Below are 15,530 nucleotides of genomic sequence, written 5' to 3'. Positions count from 1 at the left end.
ACATGGACTGACCGTGATTAGGTTAACTTGACTCCTTTACTTAACTCACGAGACTTTAACGTAAAGTTGTACAACCCAAGGATTTAAAAACCGGGGGAACCGGACGGGAACCGGTCCGGTTCCCCCTTTTTGGAGCTCCCCGGCACCGGAACCACCAAAACCGGAACTTTCCGGTGGTTCCGGGAAAACCGTCGCGACCCAGACCATTTTTGCCCGCTTTCCGACCGGTTTCCGACCGGATCCCGCCGTCCCGCCCATTTCCCGACGCGACGAAGGCCAAATCTTCCCAGATCCCGCCGGTAACCCGTTTCCCGGTCCACTTCCCGGCCAAATTTTATTTTTTGATGATTTTGAGTTTAAAACTTGAAATTTCTTGATAATTTTTGAAGATTAAGTATAAATTGATAGTTGTGAACTTAAATGTAGTGTTGATTTAAGGTTTGTGTTCATGATTCTAATTTTTTGTAATTAATCCGAATTATTTGGTAATTTTTTTATTATTTAGTGATGATTAAGGTTATGATGAAGTGGTTTATTGATTTATGAAGATATTTTGTGACTTGTTTTTAATTTTAGAAATTTTGTGTTGATGTTTGTAATTTTTTTGGATTTAATCCGAATTATTTGATAATTTTGTGATTAGTTAGTGACGATTAAGGTTATGATGAACTTGTTTATTGATTTATGAATAAATTTGTGACTTGTTTTTAATTTTAGAAATTTTGTGTTGATGTTTGTAATTTTTTTGGATTTAATCCGAATTATTTGATAATTTTGTGATTAGTTAGTGATGATTAAGGTTATGATGAACTTGTTTATTGATTTATGAAGAAATTTTGTGACTTGTTTTATCCTACGTACTTTGTATATTTTTTTGTATATTTATTTTCTGAATTCCCCTCGGTAAATACCGGTATTTGACGGTATTCCTCTACGGTAACGGTAAGTTCAACGGTACCGGTTTCCTTTTTTTTTCTCGCTTCCCCCGGTATTCATTTACGGTACGGGCGGTTACCAGTAAATTCGAAGGCTCGGAACGGTAACGGTAACGGTATTTCGATCCTTGGTACAACCGCGTGGTCTTCAATTACCTCGAAAATGATGAAAGTGTAAATGACCGATTCATATTATCATATATCTGATTCTGATTCTGATTCTGATTCTGATTCTGTTATCATATATCTACAGTCATATTATGATGTCTGTGTTCCTCGGGCAAAGTGGAAAAGCAAAGTCATGTTATCATATATCTCCGAGTCCGACTATGATTCTGATTCTAAACCATAACGAGGCTCTCCAGTCTTTGCTTTGGGGCATCAAAGATGAGTGAAGTTCCTCATTTTTTCGTAGTAGTTGAAAGAAAAGCTCTACAGAGGAACAAAATTGTGAGCATTTCATTTGATATCCGAGTTAGTATAAAACGCAGCATATCATCATTTTTATATTGCAAAACGCATATTTCTTCAGTGCATGTTAGCCTTTTATGATGTTTTTTAAAAAAAAAAGAGATAGTCTGCCTAACCAGAGAATCATCTTGTTCAATATCATTGCGGTACAGTGTAATCCTGATATGTAATCACGTATTTAAATTTAATTACTTTGGTGTCGAAATGTGGCAGCAAATACCAAAGAATATTGTGAGGAAATGTGGTGAAAGTTTAACAGAGCAAGCTTGCTTTAGGCTTCCATGTGATTTGAATTGGAAGATCGGTTTGACCAAGTCTAGCGACGGCAAGGTGTGGATTGACAAAGGCTGGCCTGAATTCTCAAAGCACTATTCCATAGCTTTTGGCCACTTTTTGGTTTTTGGGTATCAAGGGAATTCCCAATTTCAAGTGGCCATATTTGATGATACTACCGTAGAAATTGACTACAGTTGCTTCGGCAAAGAAGTGAAGGAAGAGCCTAAAGACGATGAAAATATGGACACGTGTCCAAGGCCATGTGCTACTAAATCAAGAAAGAAACCACAATCGCCGCCGCCGAGAACGAGAACTAGTCCGCTCAATGGTCAGCCTAGTCCTTACTATTCTTTTTTACATAAAAACTGGATGAAACAGTGGTTACTGCAATCTTTTATTTGTATGTTTAGTGTGGCATTTTAAAAGTTGATTTACAGGGAAGTTGAGCGCAAAAGAAAAGTGTGAAGCTCTAAAGAGGATTAGCGGTTTTAAATTGAACCGCCCTTATTTTATCCTTCACGTTCAACCATCCTATGTCCAAGTCACAATGGTAAACAAATGCATGAGTACAAATTTTTTTATATTTTTTTTAAAGAAATATCATTGTATTTATTTCATACATATTTTTATTTCTTTCATGAAGTCTATCCCGGTCGATTTTGCCAAATCTCATATCGGGATTGGTAGTAAGCTCATGATCCTCAAAGTCGTAGACGAGAAAAACAAGTCTTGGCCTGTGACGTACACTTTCAAAGAGGGTAGCGATAGAGCAAGGGTTTGTGCTGGTTGGAAGGCCTTTGCTAAAGACAATGCTCTCAAAAGAGGCGATCTTTGTGTCTTTGCGATGACTAAGACGACCAAATCGATCGTATTTGAAGTTACCATCTACCGAGAAAATAGAAATGCCGATTCCACTTTGGTACCCGGTAAGCATTGTAGCCAACCGTTTTTTTGTTTTGTTTTCATTGCCAAAAGAATAAAACATTCAATCCCGATTGGAATATTCATGTTTTCTCAGGGGTTGGACCGAAGAAAACTAAACCTGTATCCCCTAAGAGAAATGCGAGTACTGGAAAAGCTGTAATGCCTTTGCTGAAGAAATCCACTGCTAGTGAAGAGCCTGAGGAAATTTTAGATGAAAAGGATGGTAAATAAGTGTATAATGCATATATGTGTAAACTATCAACTATCTTGAGTATATCATTGCATTCTTATGATTGAGCTTGAAGTAGATACCAGTTCTGAAGTCAATTGGTGTAGCAAAGCCTCCGAAGCAGCAAGCAAATTCCGTTCAAAACATCCGTTATTTCAAGTGGATTTTCCGTCATGTTCCATTGTTATGCATGCATTGGTTAGAACCTAAAATAGTAGTAAAAAAAAAATTGGAAATCCAAATTGTATCCGGTTCATAAATCTCTTATATTAGTCTTTGCTCGATCGGGCAGAGTTGACCAGGTTCTTTTTCAAGGAGTTATATAGAGGCAAAGTCGCAAGTTGCGAGTCTTCAGGTGGGTGAGCGATCTTGGGACGTGAAGTTGGTATGCTATCATTCCAAGGGAAATTGTTCCGCACAGTTCTCTCGAGGTTGGTCTGCGTTTGTGAAGGACAACTCGTTGAGCCAGAGAGATTCGTGTATCTTCGAGCTGATCGAGAGAGACCAGGCCGTATTTAAAGTCTCGATATTTAGGGACCAAGTTTGAGTTGTTATGTTACTCGATAGAGACATGGAATCCTGCTTTTTGGTGGATCGAATGCTCCCATAGTTTTCAGTCTGTACATGTAAAATTATAGATGGTTCTTTTGTAATGGTTGGGTCTGTATTAGCCATGTTTGCTGACTTGCACTTTTCTGATTCTTAATCATTTAGATGTTCCTCTCGTTTGAACCAATGTATTTCTTATCAAACTGTGTCTCGTCTTACGTAATTGCACTGGCTTGAGGCATTTTGAACACTTGTGGTTGGCCGTATAATATGTAGTGTTAAATTATTTGTTTTTGGTTTTTGCAAATTAGGTTTTTTTTTTCCTCTAATAATCATGAGTTTTATTTCGTTTCCTGTTTTTATTTTGAGAATGATGATTGGTAGAAGAATTAGCTGTATATATTGCTTCTTCAACCGAGTAGCTGTGAAATAGGAAGGAATAGGTTCGAACCCACAGTTTGTTAAACCTTTAATTTGGACAAATATATATATATATATATATAGGTCTCGACCACATCTTAGCCATATATAATATATATAAAAAAAAAAAAAAATTGACCTGTGAAGAATGACGATGAGCGAGAACCAAATCAAGCCCGCTGTCCAACATCGACTTAAATATATAATGCATATGGATGGATATATGTATGGCAGTATACGGTATAAATAATCCAAAATACCTAATACATCCATTTTGAGCTCAGCAGAGTGATTACTCCAGAGTTCACTTGTGATATTAATGGTTCATTTTGCATTGCTGCGTAGCCTAATTAAATACTTACACTAGTAACTTGGTCATTGTGAAGCTGCCTCTAGTATCACTTCAACAAAAAAAGCCTAGCTATGAGAAAAGAAAGTATCTAAGGGGAAGAAAGAAAAAAGAAAAGTGGAACAAAGATAGTTATTGCAAGTTTCAAGAGTTTCATATATATACAGCAACCAAGGACAGAATGGCAAACTGAGTGTTTAGCCAATAAGTGATGATATGTTCTGAGGTGGATAAATAGATAAACAGCCTGGAAAATGAACAAAGTGACCAAATTTATTTGTCGAGAATCCATGTAATTAACAATGATTGTTATAGACCTGAGGTGTCAGTACATACAGATAACGACGCTGTTCTTTTCGGTCGAGATCGTGATGCATTTGCGGTTCGTAATATTTGGAGATGTTAAAATGCCAATTTGCTCTGTTCCCGCCATAACAATCACGCTTATGGGGCGGTCTGGGTTGTATCTGGAATCCACATCGCCATGGGATATGAAGGACTCGCCGTTGTGTGGGACAACAATTTTCTTTATTGGGCTCTTGCTTGGATATTGCTCTATCCACATCTCGATTTCTTCGCCGTACATGTTCTTGATTTTGGTCCTTTTGGGTTTGAAAATTCCCATATGATTGAACGCAAACCGTTTCCCTACAAAAAATAAAAGTATAAAGCAAATTTTATAATATAATAGTAGTTGTGATTAACAATATCATAAACCTGGACCACATCTCGATTTCTTGCTTGAATGTATTTTTACTCAATGAATTGTAGCAGAAGTTTATATACACAGGTATTCAGCTGATCTCAGCCATTAAATCTAAACTGACAATCATTAACTAACCGTTCAGATACTATACTATCAATAATAGCTTAATTCACCCCCTCAATCCAAAGTAGGGAGACCATGTTTAGCTAGGAACAAAAATGCACAAATTGTGGTATGTTGAGTGAGACACGAGCCATATAGCTTTTGAAGTCGTAAAAGGGAGATCGAGATGCGTGACACTACGTTTTGCTTCCTCCTGGAACAGGAAGCGATCACTGATTCCAAAGAACACACATAATCCAATGGTTGATTTTGGGTCATTTAAGTTGCTCGCCCATTTGGCATCGACATTGGCGGCCAGGTTCACTGTGATAGAGTGCCACAGTGACGACGCCGAAGTGGGTGTTTGTAGTCCAATGGTTTACTTTTAGAGCTTGGAGACACTGGCTGAGCTTGTTAATGGCGAAAGAAATATCAGGTTTGGTCATGGTTAGGAATCGAAGAGAACCTATTGTGCTTCGATAGAGAGATGGTGGACAAGGATTCGAGTTAGACATGTTTGGTTTTGATGAGAATATCCTTCAGGTACTTCTTTTGAGTAGGAGGAGTCTCGTGAGGCTTCAAAACCAAGGAGGAAACTAATGCACCCAAGGCTCTTGAAGGTGAATGATTTTTCCGAATCTTTTTTCTAAAACTAGACTTGGAGGCAATCTTAATTGACTCTAACATATTGTTAGGTATGGAATCGACATGTGGGATTCCCACATCACTAAAAGTATGTGAGTTTATAATCTATTGCAGCATGGCAAGGGTCAAAATAATAAAGAAAAATACCAAAATAAAGCATGAAATCTGTAGAAACAGTTCATCAGGAACAATAAAAAGGAAATAGGCCACATGGTACAAACGCTTGAAGCTTTAGTTTCAAAGGCAAAGGCAATTTTTTGAGATTGACCTGTTAGAATCCATATCTAATTAGCTCCAACCCGCGGACTTGTCATCGGAGCCTTGTCCTTAACAAGACAACTGTCTTGGTAAAATTCGATTGGCACATTATCATCATTCGTAAACTGAGCCATGTGAAGCAAATTCTTTGTGATGGTAGGGGCATGAAGTATTTTTCAGGAGCAGATTGCCACAATTGGTAGATAACTTACGGGGAAGGATGAACGATTACCTATTGTAAGCTCATCTTTTTAGAACAGTTGTGACGTGACTTTGATATGATATTAGATATAAGGGAAACTAGATAATATTAGAAAATTAGGGGGGTTAAGATAGTACAATTAGAAATTGTATTAGTCTTTAAATAGAAGTAAATTGTGGGGGAAAGGTGTTGAATCATTTTGGAAAATATTCTTGTGAAAGGCTTGTGGGAGAGCCACGGGTCTCTCGAATTGCCCGGAGCCCATATTTTCCGATCAATAGCATCTTATTCATAACAGATCGGCCCACTGATCATGGCCAATTCGATGCTGACCTTGGCCATGATTAAAGGCGTAGGCTTGTGAATTGATATTCTGTCGAGGCTGAGACGGATTTGGAGCGGAGTGGTTCTGAGTTGAGGCAGCCTTGAAAGCCTACACCGATCATGTTGAGCTTCATTTCTTCATAGTTTGGAGCACGAATCACAACTGAAGCAATCTTTGCTTTGGATGATGTGCGAAAGCTTGTTCCAAGATATTCCAAACATCAATGCAGGTATCAAATATACTCTATCAACATGGCCTACCATAGACTCGGAAATTGAAGCAAACAGACAGCTTAAGATCGTGCCTCTTCCACATGACAAATCAGGAATCGAAATCCGATTAGTAGCTCCAACGGATTATTCAAGAGATTTAGAAGGACAGAAAATCAAGCCGATGAGGAAATCGCTGAGTCTAGAATTCATTGTTGTTCTGATAAAGTCGGAGGTTGAACGGATTGACGTGAAGAGACAGAATTTCGGTACATCTGTGTTTGACTTGTGAATGATTGAGTTTGTGGATTGATCAGCAATGGAGAAGAAGGAAAAAAAAATGAAGGTTTGAAGAACTAGCTTGGATACCATAACAATATCATGACACTGGACTAGAATTTGAGAGAGATACAGAGGAGAAGAGGCAATATTATGACTTGATGTTTCTTTACTCAATGAATTGTAAAACTACTACAAAAGTTTATACACAGACATGTATTTCGCTGATCTCAGTCGAACTGACAAAACCGAACTAACAAATCAGATGATATATTATCAGTAGTAGCATATTAATGATAATAATGTTAATCGCGTTATTGGATTAGCATTCAGAACCGTCCGTGGTTCGATTTAGGGTCCGGATTCTATGACCGCACGTAGGTTAGGCGTGGTGAAGTTCTTCTATTCTCGTCGTCTTTGTCTCACCGGAAAATGGTTTCCGGTTTCTCGTCACTTCGCCAATAGTCGGATTCTTCGTCTTCTTTTCGTTCTCTTCTTTTGGTCTTGATTCCTTCTTCTCTTCTCTCCACCTTTGTCTTTTTATTTTTCTTGGTCTTTTCCGATCTTTTGAGTGCTTTGAGAGCTTTTGTGAGTTTTGAGAGCTTTTGTTCTCTTGAAAATTCTCCCCCTTGGTAAAAAAATGAGGGAGATATTTATAGAATTTTGAGTATGCAAAGTTATGGAAACTTGGTCGGAGGGATTCTCCGGTTTTGTGGATTTTACCGGAGGGATCCTCCGGTTTTGTAGGTTTTACCGGAGGGATCTTCCGGTTTTGTGGGTTCTACCGGAGAGATCCTCCGGTTTTGTGAGCTTTACCGGAGGGATCCTCCGATTTTGTGAGTTCTACCGGAGGGATCCTCCGGTTTTGTGAGTTTTATCAGAAGTGTCCTCCGGTTTTGTGGGTTCTACCGGAAGGATCCTCCGGTTTTGTGGGTTCTACCGGAGGGATCCTCCGATTTTATGAGCTTTACCGGAGGGATCCTCTGGTTTTGTGAGCTTTAACGGAGGGATCCTCCGGTTTTGTGAGTTTTACCAGAGTTGTTCTCCGGTTTTGTGGGTTCTACCGGAGGGATCCTCCGGTTTTGTGAGTTTTACCGGCGGGATCCTTTGGTTTTGATGGTCCTGGCGGAGGGGTCCTCCGGTTTTGCGTCGTTTTTACATTTGGATTATCGTTTTTCCCATACGAAAAATGACGCCATGACAAATAACACAGAGATCTGGGTATTAATAAACTATAAACTACGAAGAAGAAAAACAAAGAATATTTACTCTCGTATCTTTTTCTTTCCACCAAAATAAAAAAGCATACGTACCTGAATACAGATTTTGTGACCGGGCTACGGACTCGGATGTTCAATGAGAGAGAGTGCCCGTAGAAGAACTAGTAGACTAGAATTTCTTGATACTATCGGCGATATCGTAATACTTTATTGATACTATCATATAATCTTCATCTCGGACGTGGTTTTTTTTTCCTTCTCTTTTTCTCTCCCGCCTCTCTCTCTTCTTCTGATGTTTTTTTTTTTTTTTTTACTTTTCCTTCATTCCGTCGCTATTTGCCACATATATATCTATATATACAAGGGCGATGCAACCGAGAGATGAACCAATGCCCCTAAACTCTTAAAAACTAATTTTTTTCCCCTTAATTATAGAATAATTAAATTTTTACCTTAATATTTTATATTTTTAGCCCAAAATTATATAATATTTTTTCATATTTACCCCTCTCCTGAATATTTTTTTTACTTATACGCCCCTTAGAAAATTTAGAATTTAAAATAATCAAAATAAATTTTGTATCAATTTGGATGTCGTCACTTTAATCCTTCCTTAGCCTTATTAGTAATCATCTACTTCATAAAATTAAATAACTACTGGATCAATTCAGATCGGCAGATGCACAAAACCCGGTGTGTCATGGGAATATAACTTGAAGCAGCTACGTAAACATTTATCGTTTACTTGTCCTATTTTTTTTTGGGAGAGAATGTTGCCTCTGTTTTACCAAAAAATAAAAAATAAAAAAAAGGTTAATACTTGATTTGTTTTTCCTTTCCAAAACAAACGATAAATTTGATATATAGGTGTTATAGAGGGTAAGAACTTACCTGGGAGACAAAAACACAGCCGTGTATGAAGACTGAAGTCTGATCATCTCAATAAGAGGTTTTGAATTCATTGCTCTTCTTGTCAAACGCAAATAAATTGTTTCCGTTGCAGGAACACGGCCTTGCGAGCGATCTTGCCGCGCTTCTTGGCCATGGCGTCGCCGAGGATGGAGACGCCGTTGCGGCCGTACTCATCGTCGACGTGGACGGCGATCACTTCTTCCCACCCGAAGTGGTCGACGAGGTCTGCCACGGCGTACATGATGTGGTGGTCGCTCTGAGTGGTGCGCACGTAGAACGGGTATTGCAGCGCCGAAAGGGTCGGGTCGGTCGAGCCGAACGATAAGAGCGGGACTTTGAGCTCGTTCATGGCGTGGGAGATCGTGTGGGCGATCCCCGACGACTGTGGCCCGATCGCCACCACCACTTCTGTCTCCATCAGCTGCAAAGCTACATTCGTGAGGGCATAATAGTCATTAATTGCTCTCCCTCTTTCCCCTTCTAAACATCATTTTTGTTTCACTCCACAACAATGCTAAAGAAACAAACTTTTTTTTCATTCAAGAGATATGAACTTTAAAAAAAATGAAGGAAAACCATTTAGAGAGCAAAGAAACAAAGCTTAAGGAAAGACAAAGCCTTTGAAAATATTCGAATCATGTGACCAAATGATCTCTTTATTATACAAAGCGAAAAAAAGCTATATATCTAAATATAGAAGAATCGAGTACAAAGGTGACTTCTTTGTGAGCTCAAAGCATTTTTCAGAACCAACAACATGTCTAAACTCTAAATTATTGAAAAGCAATATGTCGGCTCTTAAACAAAATACCAAAAAAATAAATAAAAATCAGTTCTTTGATAAAAGAGTTCAAGGCAATTGTTTTTTTTTTTTTTTTTTTTTGTTACCTTCAACGGTGCCAACAAATCCACTGCAATTTGTGTCCCCGAAAACGACATTCAATTTGGCCCCTCCGAGAATGGTTGAATCGGCGTTGACGTCGTCCACGGCGGCCTTAATCGCCGGCATGGCCGACCTTCCGATCACCGAATTGAATGTGAACAAAACTCCGATATTCACGCTCTTAGGCCTTGAAGAAGAAGAGGGTGACCCATTTCTGGGTTTCGGACTGGGAGACGTGCTGTCAACATCTGATGCAACACGCTTCAAAAGTCAACGTGCAGGAACAGGTCAGCTGTCTGGCGAGTCCTTTTTCTCAAGCCCACTGGACACGCAAGCCCAAACCAGACTTTATTGGAGGCTCAATCTTGACCCGGACTTAAAAGAGCCTAAAACGAACCTTTAAAAAATTCTCAAAATAAAGCCTTTTTAAAAAAAAACTACACATAAATCTATGTGTACTCTTAATTTTAAAAGCTATATCATTGATCATTAGCTTCAATTTTAAGAGTAAAACCAGGCCCGGCCCATGCCTTAGGCAACTTAGGCCAATGCCTAAGGCCCCATTAATTTTTGGCAGAAATAAAGGCCCAATTTTAAAACTTAAAAGACTATCCGTAGTAGTGTGTACGATGACTATCACTTATACTACTAATAAATAATAATGGACCTTTGTTTACAAGAAATACAAAGCCAATTTTGAAGTGAAAGTGTAAAAAAAATAGCATATCTCAAAGGTCATTTTTTTTTTTTTTTTTGTAACCTTGCTTGTGTGTGCCACTGAAGAAAAAAAAAAGTAGGGAATTGAAATTTTCCAAAAGCTTGGAAAAGAAAGAGAGCTGTGATTTTCCCACAAATTTGGGGAAACAAAAGAAAAATCATGTTTTATATTTTATTTTCTTAAAAGTCTAATTTTTTTGGGTTTTTTTTTCTTAGAGAGCTGTGGTTAGTTAAATTATATCTTTTTATTTGTGTCTTATTTTTTTCCTTTATGAGCCGTGAGAACATAAAATAATAATTATAGCTGAAGATTATATTTTTTTTTAAAATGTATCATCGTTTCTTTGATACTCTTTTTAAGAAGGCCTAATTTTGTGTTCTCGCCTAAGGCCTCAATATGTATTAGGCCGGCCCTGAGTAAAACCATATATTTACAAATACAATAGTCTAATATATTTTAAAAAAAATATTCTAAATTGATTGGACCCGGGGCTAGACTTTTTTTAAGAACTCGGGCTGGATTCGATGGTTACCCCAAACCCAATTCAGTCCGTCTCTTTATGGAAGAGCGCGCGACTTGGGACATCTCTACACCAAACAACCAGCAATGATCGAATTTGTTTGTTTCTTGTCATCGCTTTGGCTTTCCGTATCCATGCAGTATCATGTCTTGACCCTCTATCCCGACCTCATTTTCTTATATGAAAATTAAAAAATTCAGCACTTAACTTGCCTCTCTAAAACAAGCCACTAAACTCTCAAATGGAATTTACATCGATCGTATCGGATTTAGTGGAGGCCTTGCTCTTCTCTGGAATGACAAGATTAAAGTCTATGTTAATAGCTGCTCTCTCGATGCTTACATCATCGGTGTCGCCAAAAATCAATTGAATTTATTCAGCATATATGGCAACCGCAACACTTCCCAGTGCTCCCACCCTTAAAAGCGTCCTCCATAATCCCTGATACATGAGCGACAGACCGTGACAAAGACACAAGTTGTGAGTCTACCTAAAAACCCACCCTTTACTTTTGCTCATTCTTCATCAAAGTCTTTTGTTCTTCTCCTCCTACCTGAAAATACTTCTCGTGTTCATCAATCAACTTTTCAAAGTCACGAGCTCAACATTTACTACCAAATTAACCTTCCAGAGTCACGAGCTCATTGGTTACCAATAAATAACTAAATGGTTATGAGTCTGATCAACCCACGAAACATTAAAACTCGTCATAATTAAATTCCAAAATTGGAATAAATACCTAGAATCTATGTGGCAAGATTTAAGGTCTATGACCACACATGGATTTGAAAATTGTCACCACCCTGGTTCCCTTATTTGCCTTATCAGCAAGTCGATTCCCAAGTCTCTAGTCATCTGAAAAAGAGAACAAGTGTGCTAGTGAGGCGCAGAGGATTTTCACTCAATGCAGTCACCAATGCTCAACATTAGTGAGATTGTAATTTGAGGAGTTAGGTCAATGGTAATCACCCAAAAAATGAGAAACATGTTTTGAATAACAAAAAACACAAAAAATTAATATATATACACAAAAATAATTTTACATAAATCTCTTGAAATTTGGGTGTTATATTAAATTATAGAAGTTTCATAAATTAGTCTATATAATGGGTAGGGACGGACCCATGCAATCCACGGGAGGTGCCCAAGCTACTCCCAACTTTTGGAAAATATTCCATATAAGTATGCCTTTGTTTTCATATGGTGATTTTTCAAATGCCTTCATAGCTGAGCTTTGTACGCGTTAAACTCCTATATTCCGGCTTGAATTTCATGCATTCTCGAGTTATTTTTTGTGTGTTTGATGTGTTTTTTTAGTTTATTACAGATTTGAGAAAGTATTTGAGTATTAAGGACGTTTGTTGAGCATCACGTTACGTTAGGAGCAATTTGGAGGAGATTCGAAGACTTTTCGAACACGTTAGAGCGGAACAATAAACACGGCGTCATCTTATGCATGATTTTGAGATTCTTTATCAAATATTCTGGAATAATTCTTTCTACCATTGGATAAATCTTTCTCTTAACTTTTCAACGCATATTTATTTGCAAGAATCGGACATTGGAGCTAAGAGTTATGAGCGTTTAAATTACGGTGCGCATAAAAAAAACGTGGCGCGCCGCGCCGACGAGAAATCCGAAAATCGAGCATCCGAGCAGCAGACGCGGTCCGCGAAGAGAAAAAATTCAAAAGGGTGCGCCGCGCAGTGCAAAAAAATTGCACTTTTCTGATTCGCGTCTTTACTCCGTTTTGAGCCATTCGATCTGATCCTAAGGCTCTAAAGCCATCGAAAATACCACAAAACACTCTATATATTAGACTCCTCATAATAAGGAGGAATGTTTTATTTTAGGTTTTTACTTATTATTTGGCTAGTTGAGAGAGAAAAGGAAAGTGGAGAAGAAGACCACCATTAGTTGTCGTTCACCACTGCAATTCGGATGCGACATTTTGGGCACCGAGTGTGATTTTCGTCGCACCTGATGCCTATATTTGTTCTAGTGTCTCTATCCTTGGAACTTCCGTGGTTATTTATGCTTTTTTTTTGGTTTATTGTTATGAATTACTTTTATTTATTTTCTCTGTTTGTTTTCTTCTCCGCTATGAACTAATCCCCTTAATTAAAGGCTATGATGTAGCAAGTCTTGAACATGGTTATGGATTCCATTTAATTTATTGAAGTATGTATTCGCTCTATATTGCTTTGTTTAATTCAATTCTATTCTTAATGCTTGGATGAGATTAGCTGTCCCGTTCATGATATTTATTCTGACTTGATGTTTTAGAAAGATTAGGTTGATTATATACTTAGATTGAATTACTGTAATACATTCCTAGTTAGACATAGCTAGGTTGTTATAGAATTGTGTGTACGTTCATATGTTTAATGTTTGTCTTGATTTTAGGAGTTGATATAGAGAGATAAAATACTGGTATAGGTTTAGATTGTTAGATGCTTGAGAGAGAATTAGTGATATGATCAACGTGAGTGTGATTATAAGTATGAGTTTGTAAATCATGCGTTATTTTTTTATGAATCCAAACCATCGAATTGACTTGTGAAACCATAGTCCTTGCCTTCTCCTTATCGCAAAACCCGTCTTTATTTGCTCTATTTAATTTAGTGATAATCATTCTTCTCCATCTTTTAAGTTCAATTAATTTCTAGTTAATTTAATTATTGGTTAAGCAAAGTCCTCGTAGGGTCGACTCGTACTTACGAACTTTATTACTTGAGCAACGACGTGCACTTGCATACGGAAATATCGCAACATGTCTCTAATTTTATAAAATTTCATTAATACCTGATTTTTTTATAAGATTTTATCACTATCTCATTCGTTTCGATTTTAAAATAGTTTTGCCGAATCTATACACTACTAATAAAAGAAAAACAAATGAAACCGTAAAAATTATTAAATAAGTCTAATGATATTATAACTTCAATATAAAAGTGTAAAACAATGAGCTATCTTCATAATAAAATAAGGAATCCTCGAAATACAAATGAAAAGTGAGGTATTCAAAAACAAAAACTTCTAAATTGAGGAGGCTCGAGTAATTTTAACATTTTTAGATATTTAAGATTGTTTTTTAAATTTTAAATATAATTGGTCAACAACGTAAAATGTGAGTCTTTTTTTTTAACAGATATGTTGCTATATATTAGGTAAGGTTTAGTTTCACAAACCAAATCGTAGTTGACTTGCTTATTACAAAATTCTCGTTATCTAAAAAGGAAAAAAATAACAATATATATATATATATATATATATATATATATATATATATAAGGTTAAAACGGAAATACAAATTTAGGTTAAATGTCACGTCATCAAATTTGACCATTCAGCAATAGACTTTGAAACGAAAAAAATTCTAGCATAGGTTTAGGTTGCTAGATGCTCGAAAGAGATTTGGTAATATGATTAACGTGAGTGTGATTAGCAAAGTGTGAATGATAATAATCGTTTGAATTTCCATGAATCCGAACCGTAACGTGAACTCGTGAAGCCATAGTCTTTACTCCTCTCTTTGGTCCCTTAACTTATGACTTTGGTCCCCAAAGTACTTAGGTTCCCAAATTCGAATGTTTGATCCCATATATAGAAATTTGGACACCTAATAATAATTTTGGAGTCCAAATCTTGAACATTAGACATCAAATAAGAACTTAGGTCTCGAAATAAGAACTTAAGAACGAAAATAAGAGCTATGGATCCTAAATAAGAACTTTGGACGTATTTGAACTTAAAATCTAGAACCTTGGACCTAAATCTAGAACTTTGAACCACAAATTTAAAACCTTGGACACGCAATAAGAACATAGGGCTCAAAATATAGAGCTTTGGACTCTAAAGTAGAACTTAGGTCCCAAAATCTGTAACTTTTAACATTAAGTAAGAACTTATGACCCAAAATCTATAACATTTGAAACCAAATATACAACTTTGAAAACCAAAAGAGAAACTAGGACTGCAAATTCAAAAACTCTAGACCACTAAACTAGAAATTTAGACCTTAAATCTAGAACATAGGACAACATATCTAGAACTTTGAACCCAAATCATGAACCTGGGATCTAAAATCTAGATCTTTTGATACCTAATAAGGACTAAGGACCCCAAATCTATAATTTTTGACTCCTAATAAGAACTTAGGACACCAAATTAGAACTTTGGACCATAAGTCTAGAACTTTGGACACGTAATAAGAATTTTAGATTCCAAATCTAGAAATGAGGACCCCATATAAGAACTACGGACCCAAAATATAGAACATTGGACCCAAAACTTGGAACTATGGACACCTAATAATAACTTAGGACCGCCAAACTAAACTCCAAATCCCTAAACTATAATTTTGGACCTTAAATTTAGAACTTCGTCCGCCAAATA

General features: G+C 37.0%; 2 protein-coding genes across 3 annotated transcripts; one reads left to right on the top strand and one right to left on the bottom strand.

Annotated features, from left to right (window-relative positions):
- Window positions 1–1,158: 1,158 nt before the first annotated feature.
- On the top strand, window positions 1,159–3,339 carry LOC149400965 (B3 domain-containing transcription factor VRN1-like). 2 transcript variants are annotated; one of them, XM_089611301.1, is made up of 7 exons: window positions 1,159–1,385; window positions 1,620–2,010; window positions 2,120–2,232; window positions 2,326–2,608; window positions 2,701–2,829; window positions 2,915–3,033; window positions 3,109–3,339. In XM_089611301.1, the coding sequence occupies exons 1-7, from the start codon at window positions 1,323–1,325 to the stop codon at window positions 3,196–3,198; spliced, it is 1,188 nt and encodes a 395-aa protein (XP_089467427.1). In that variant the 5' UTR covers window positions 1,159–1,322; the 3' UTR covers window positions 3,199–3,339. The 2 variants fall into 2 exon arrangements, with proteins under 2 accessions (XP_089467427.1, XP_089467428.1); XM_089611302.1 differs by having other exon boundaries at window positions 1,160–1,385; window positions 3,128–3,245.
- A 1,069-nt stretch (window positions 3,340–4,408) lies between these two features.
- Window positions 4,409–10,153, bottom strand: LOC149400964 (glutamate receptor 3.5-like). The gene is made up of 4 exons (XM_089611303.1): window positions 9,900–10,153; window positions 8,991–9,440; window positions 8,193–8,878; window positions 4,409–4,801 (listed from the first exon to the last, which is right to left on the bottom strand). The coding sequence occupies exons 1-2, from the start codon at window positions 10,018–10,020 to the stop codon at window positions 9,073–9,075; spliced, it is 489 nt and encodes a 162-aa protein (XP_089467429.1). The 5' UTR covers window positions 10,021–10,153; the 3' UTR covers window positions 4,409–4,801; window positions 8,193–8,878; window positions 8,991–9,072.
- Between the last annotated feature and the right edge of the window lie 5,377 nt (window positions 10,154–15,530).

Source organism: Urtica dioica, chromosome 4 (assembly GCF_054948205.1).
Source record: "Urtica dioica subsp. dioica isolate 48M chromosome 4, U.dioica_male_clone48M_v1_H2, whole genome shotgun sequence".
Lineage (NCBI taxonomy): Eukaryota > Viridiplantae > Streptophyta > Magnoliopsida > Rosales > Urticaceae > Urtica > Urtica dioica.
The sequence above is the reverse complement of the archived record's forward strand: the minus strand, read 5'-3'. Positions and strand labels throughout refer to the sequence as shown.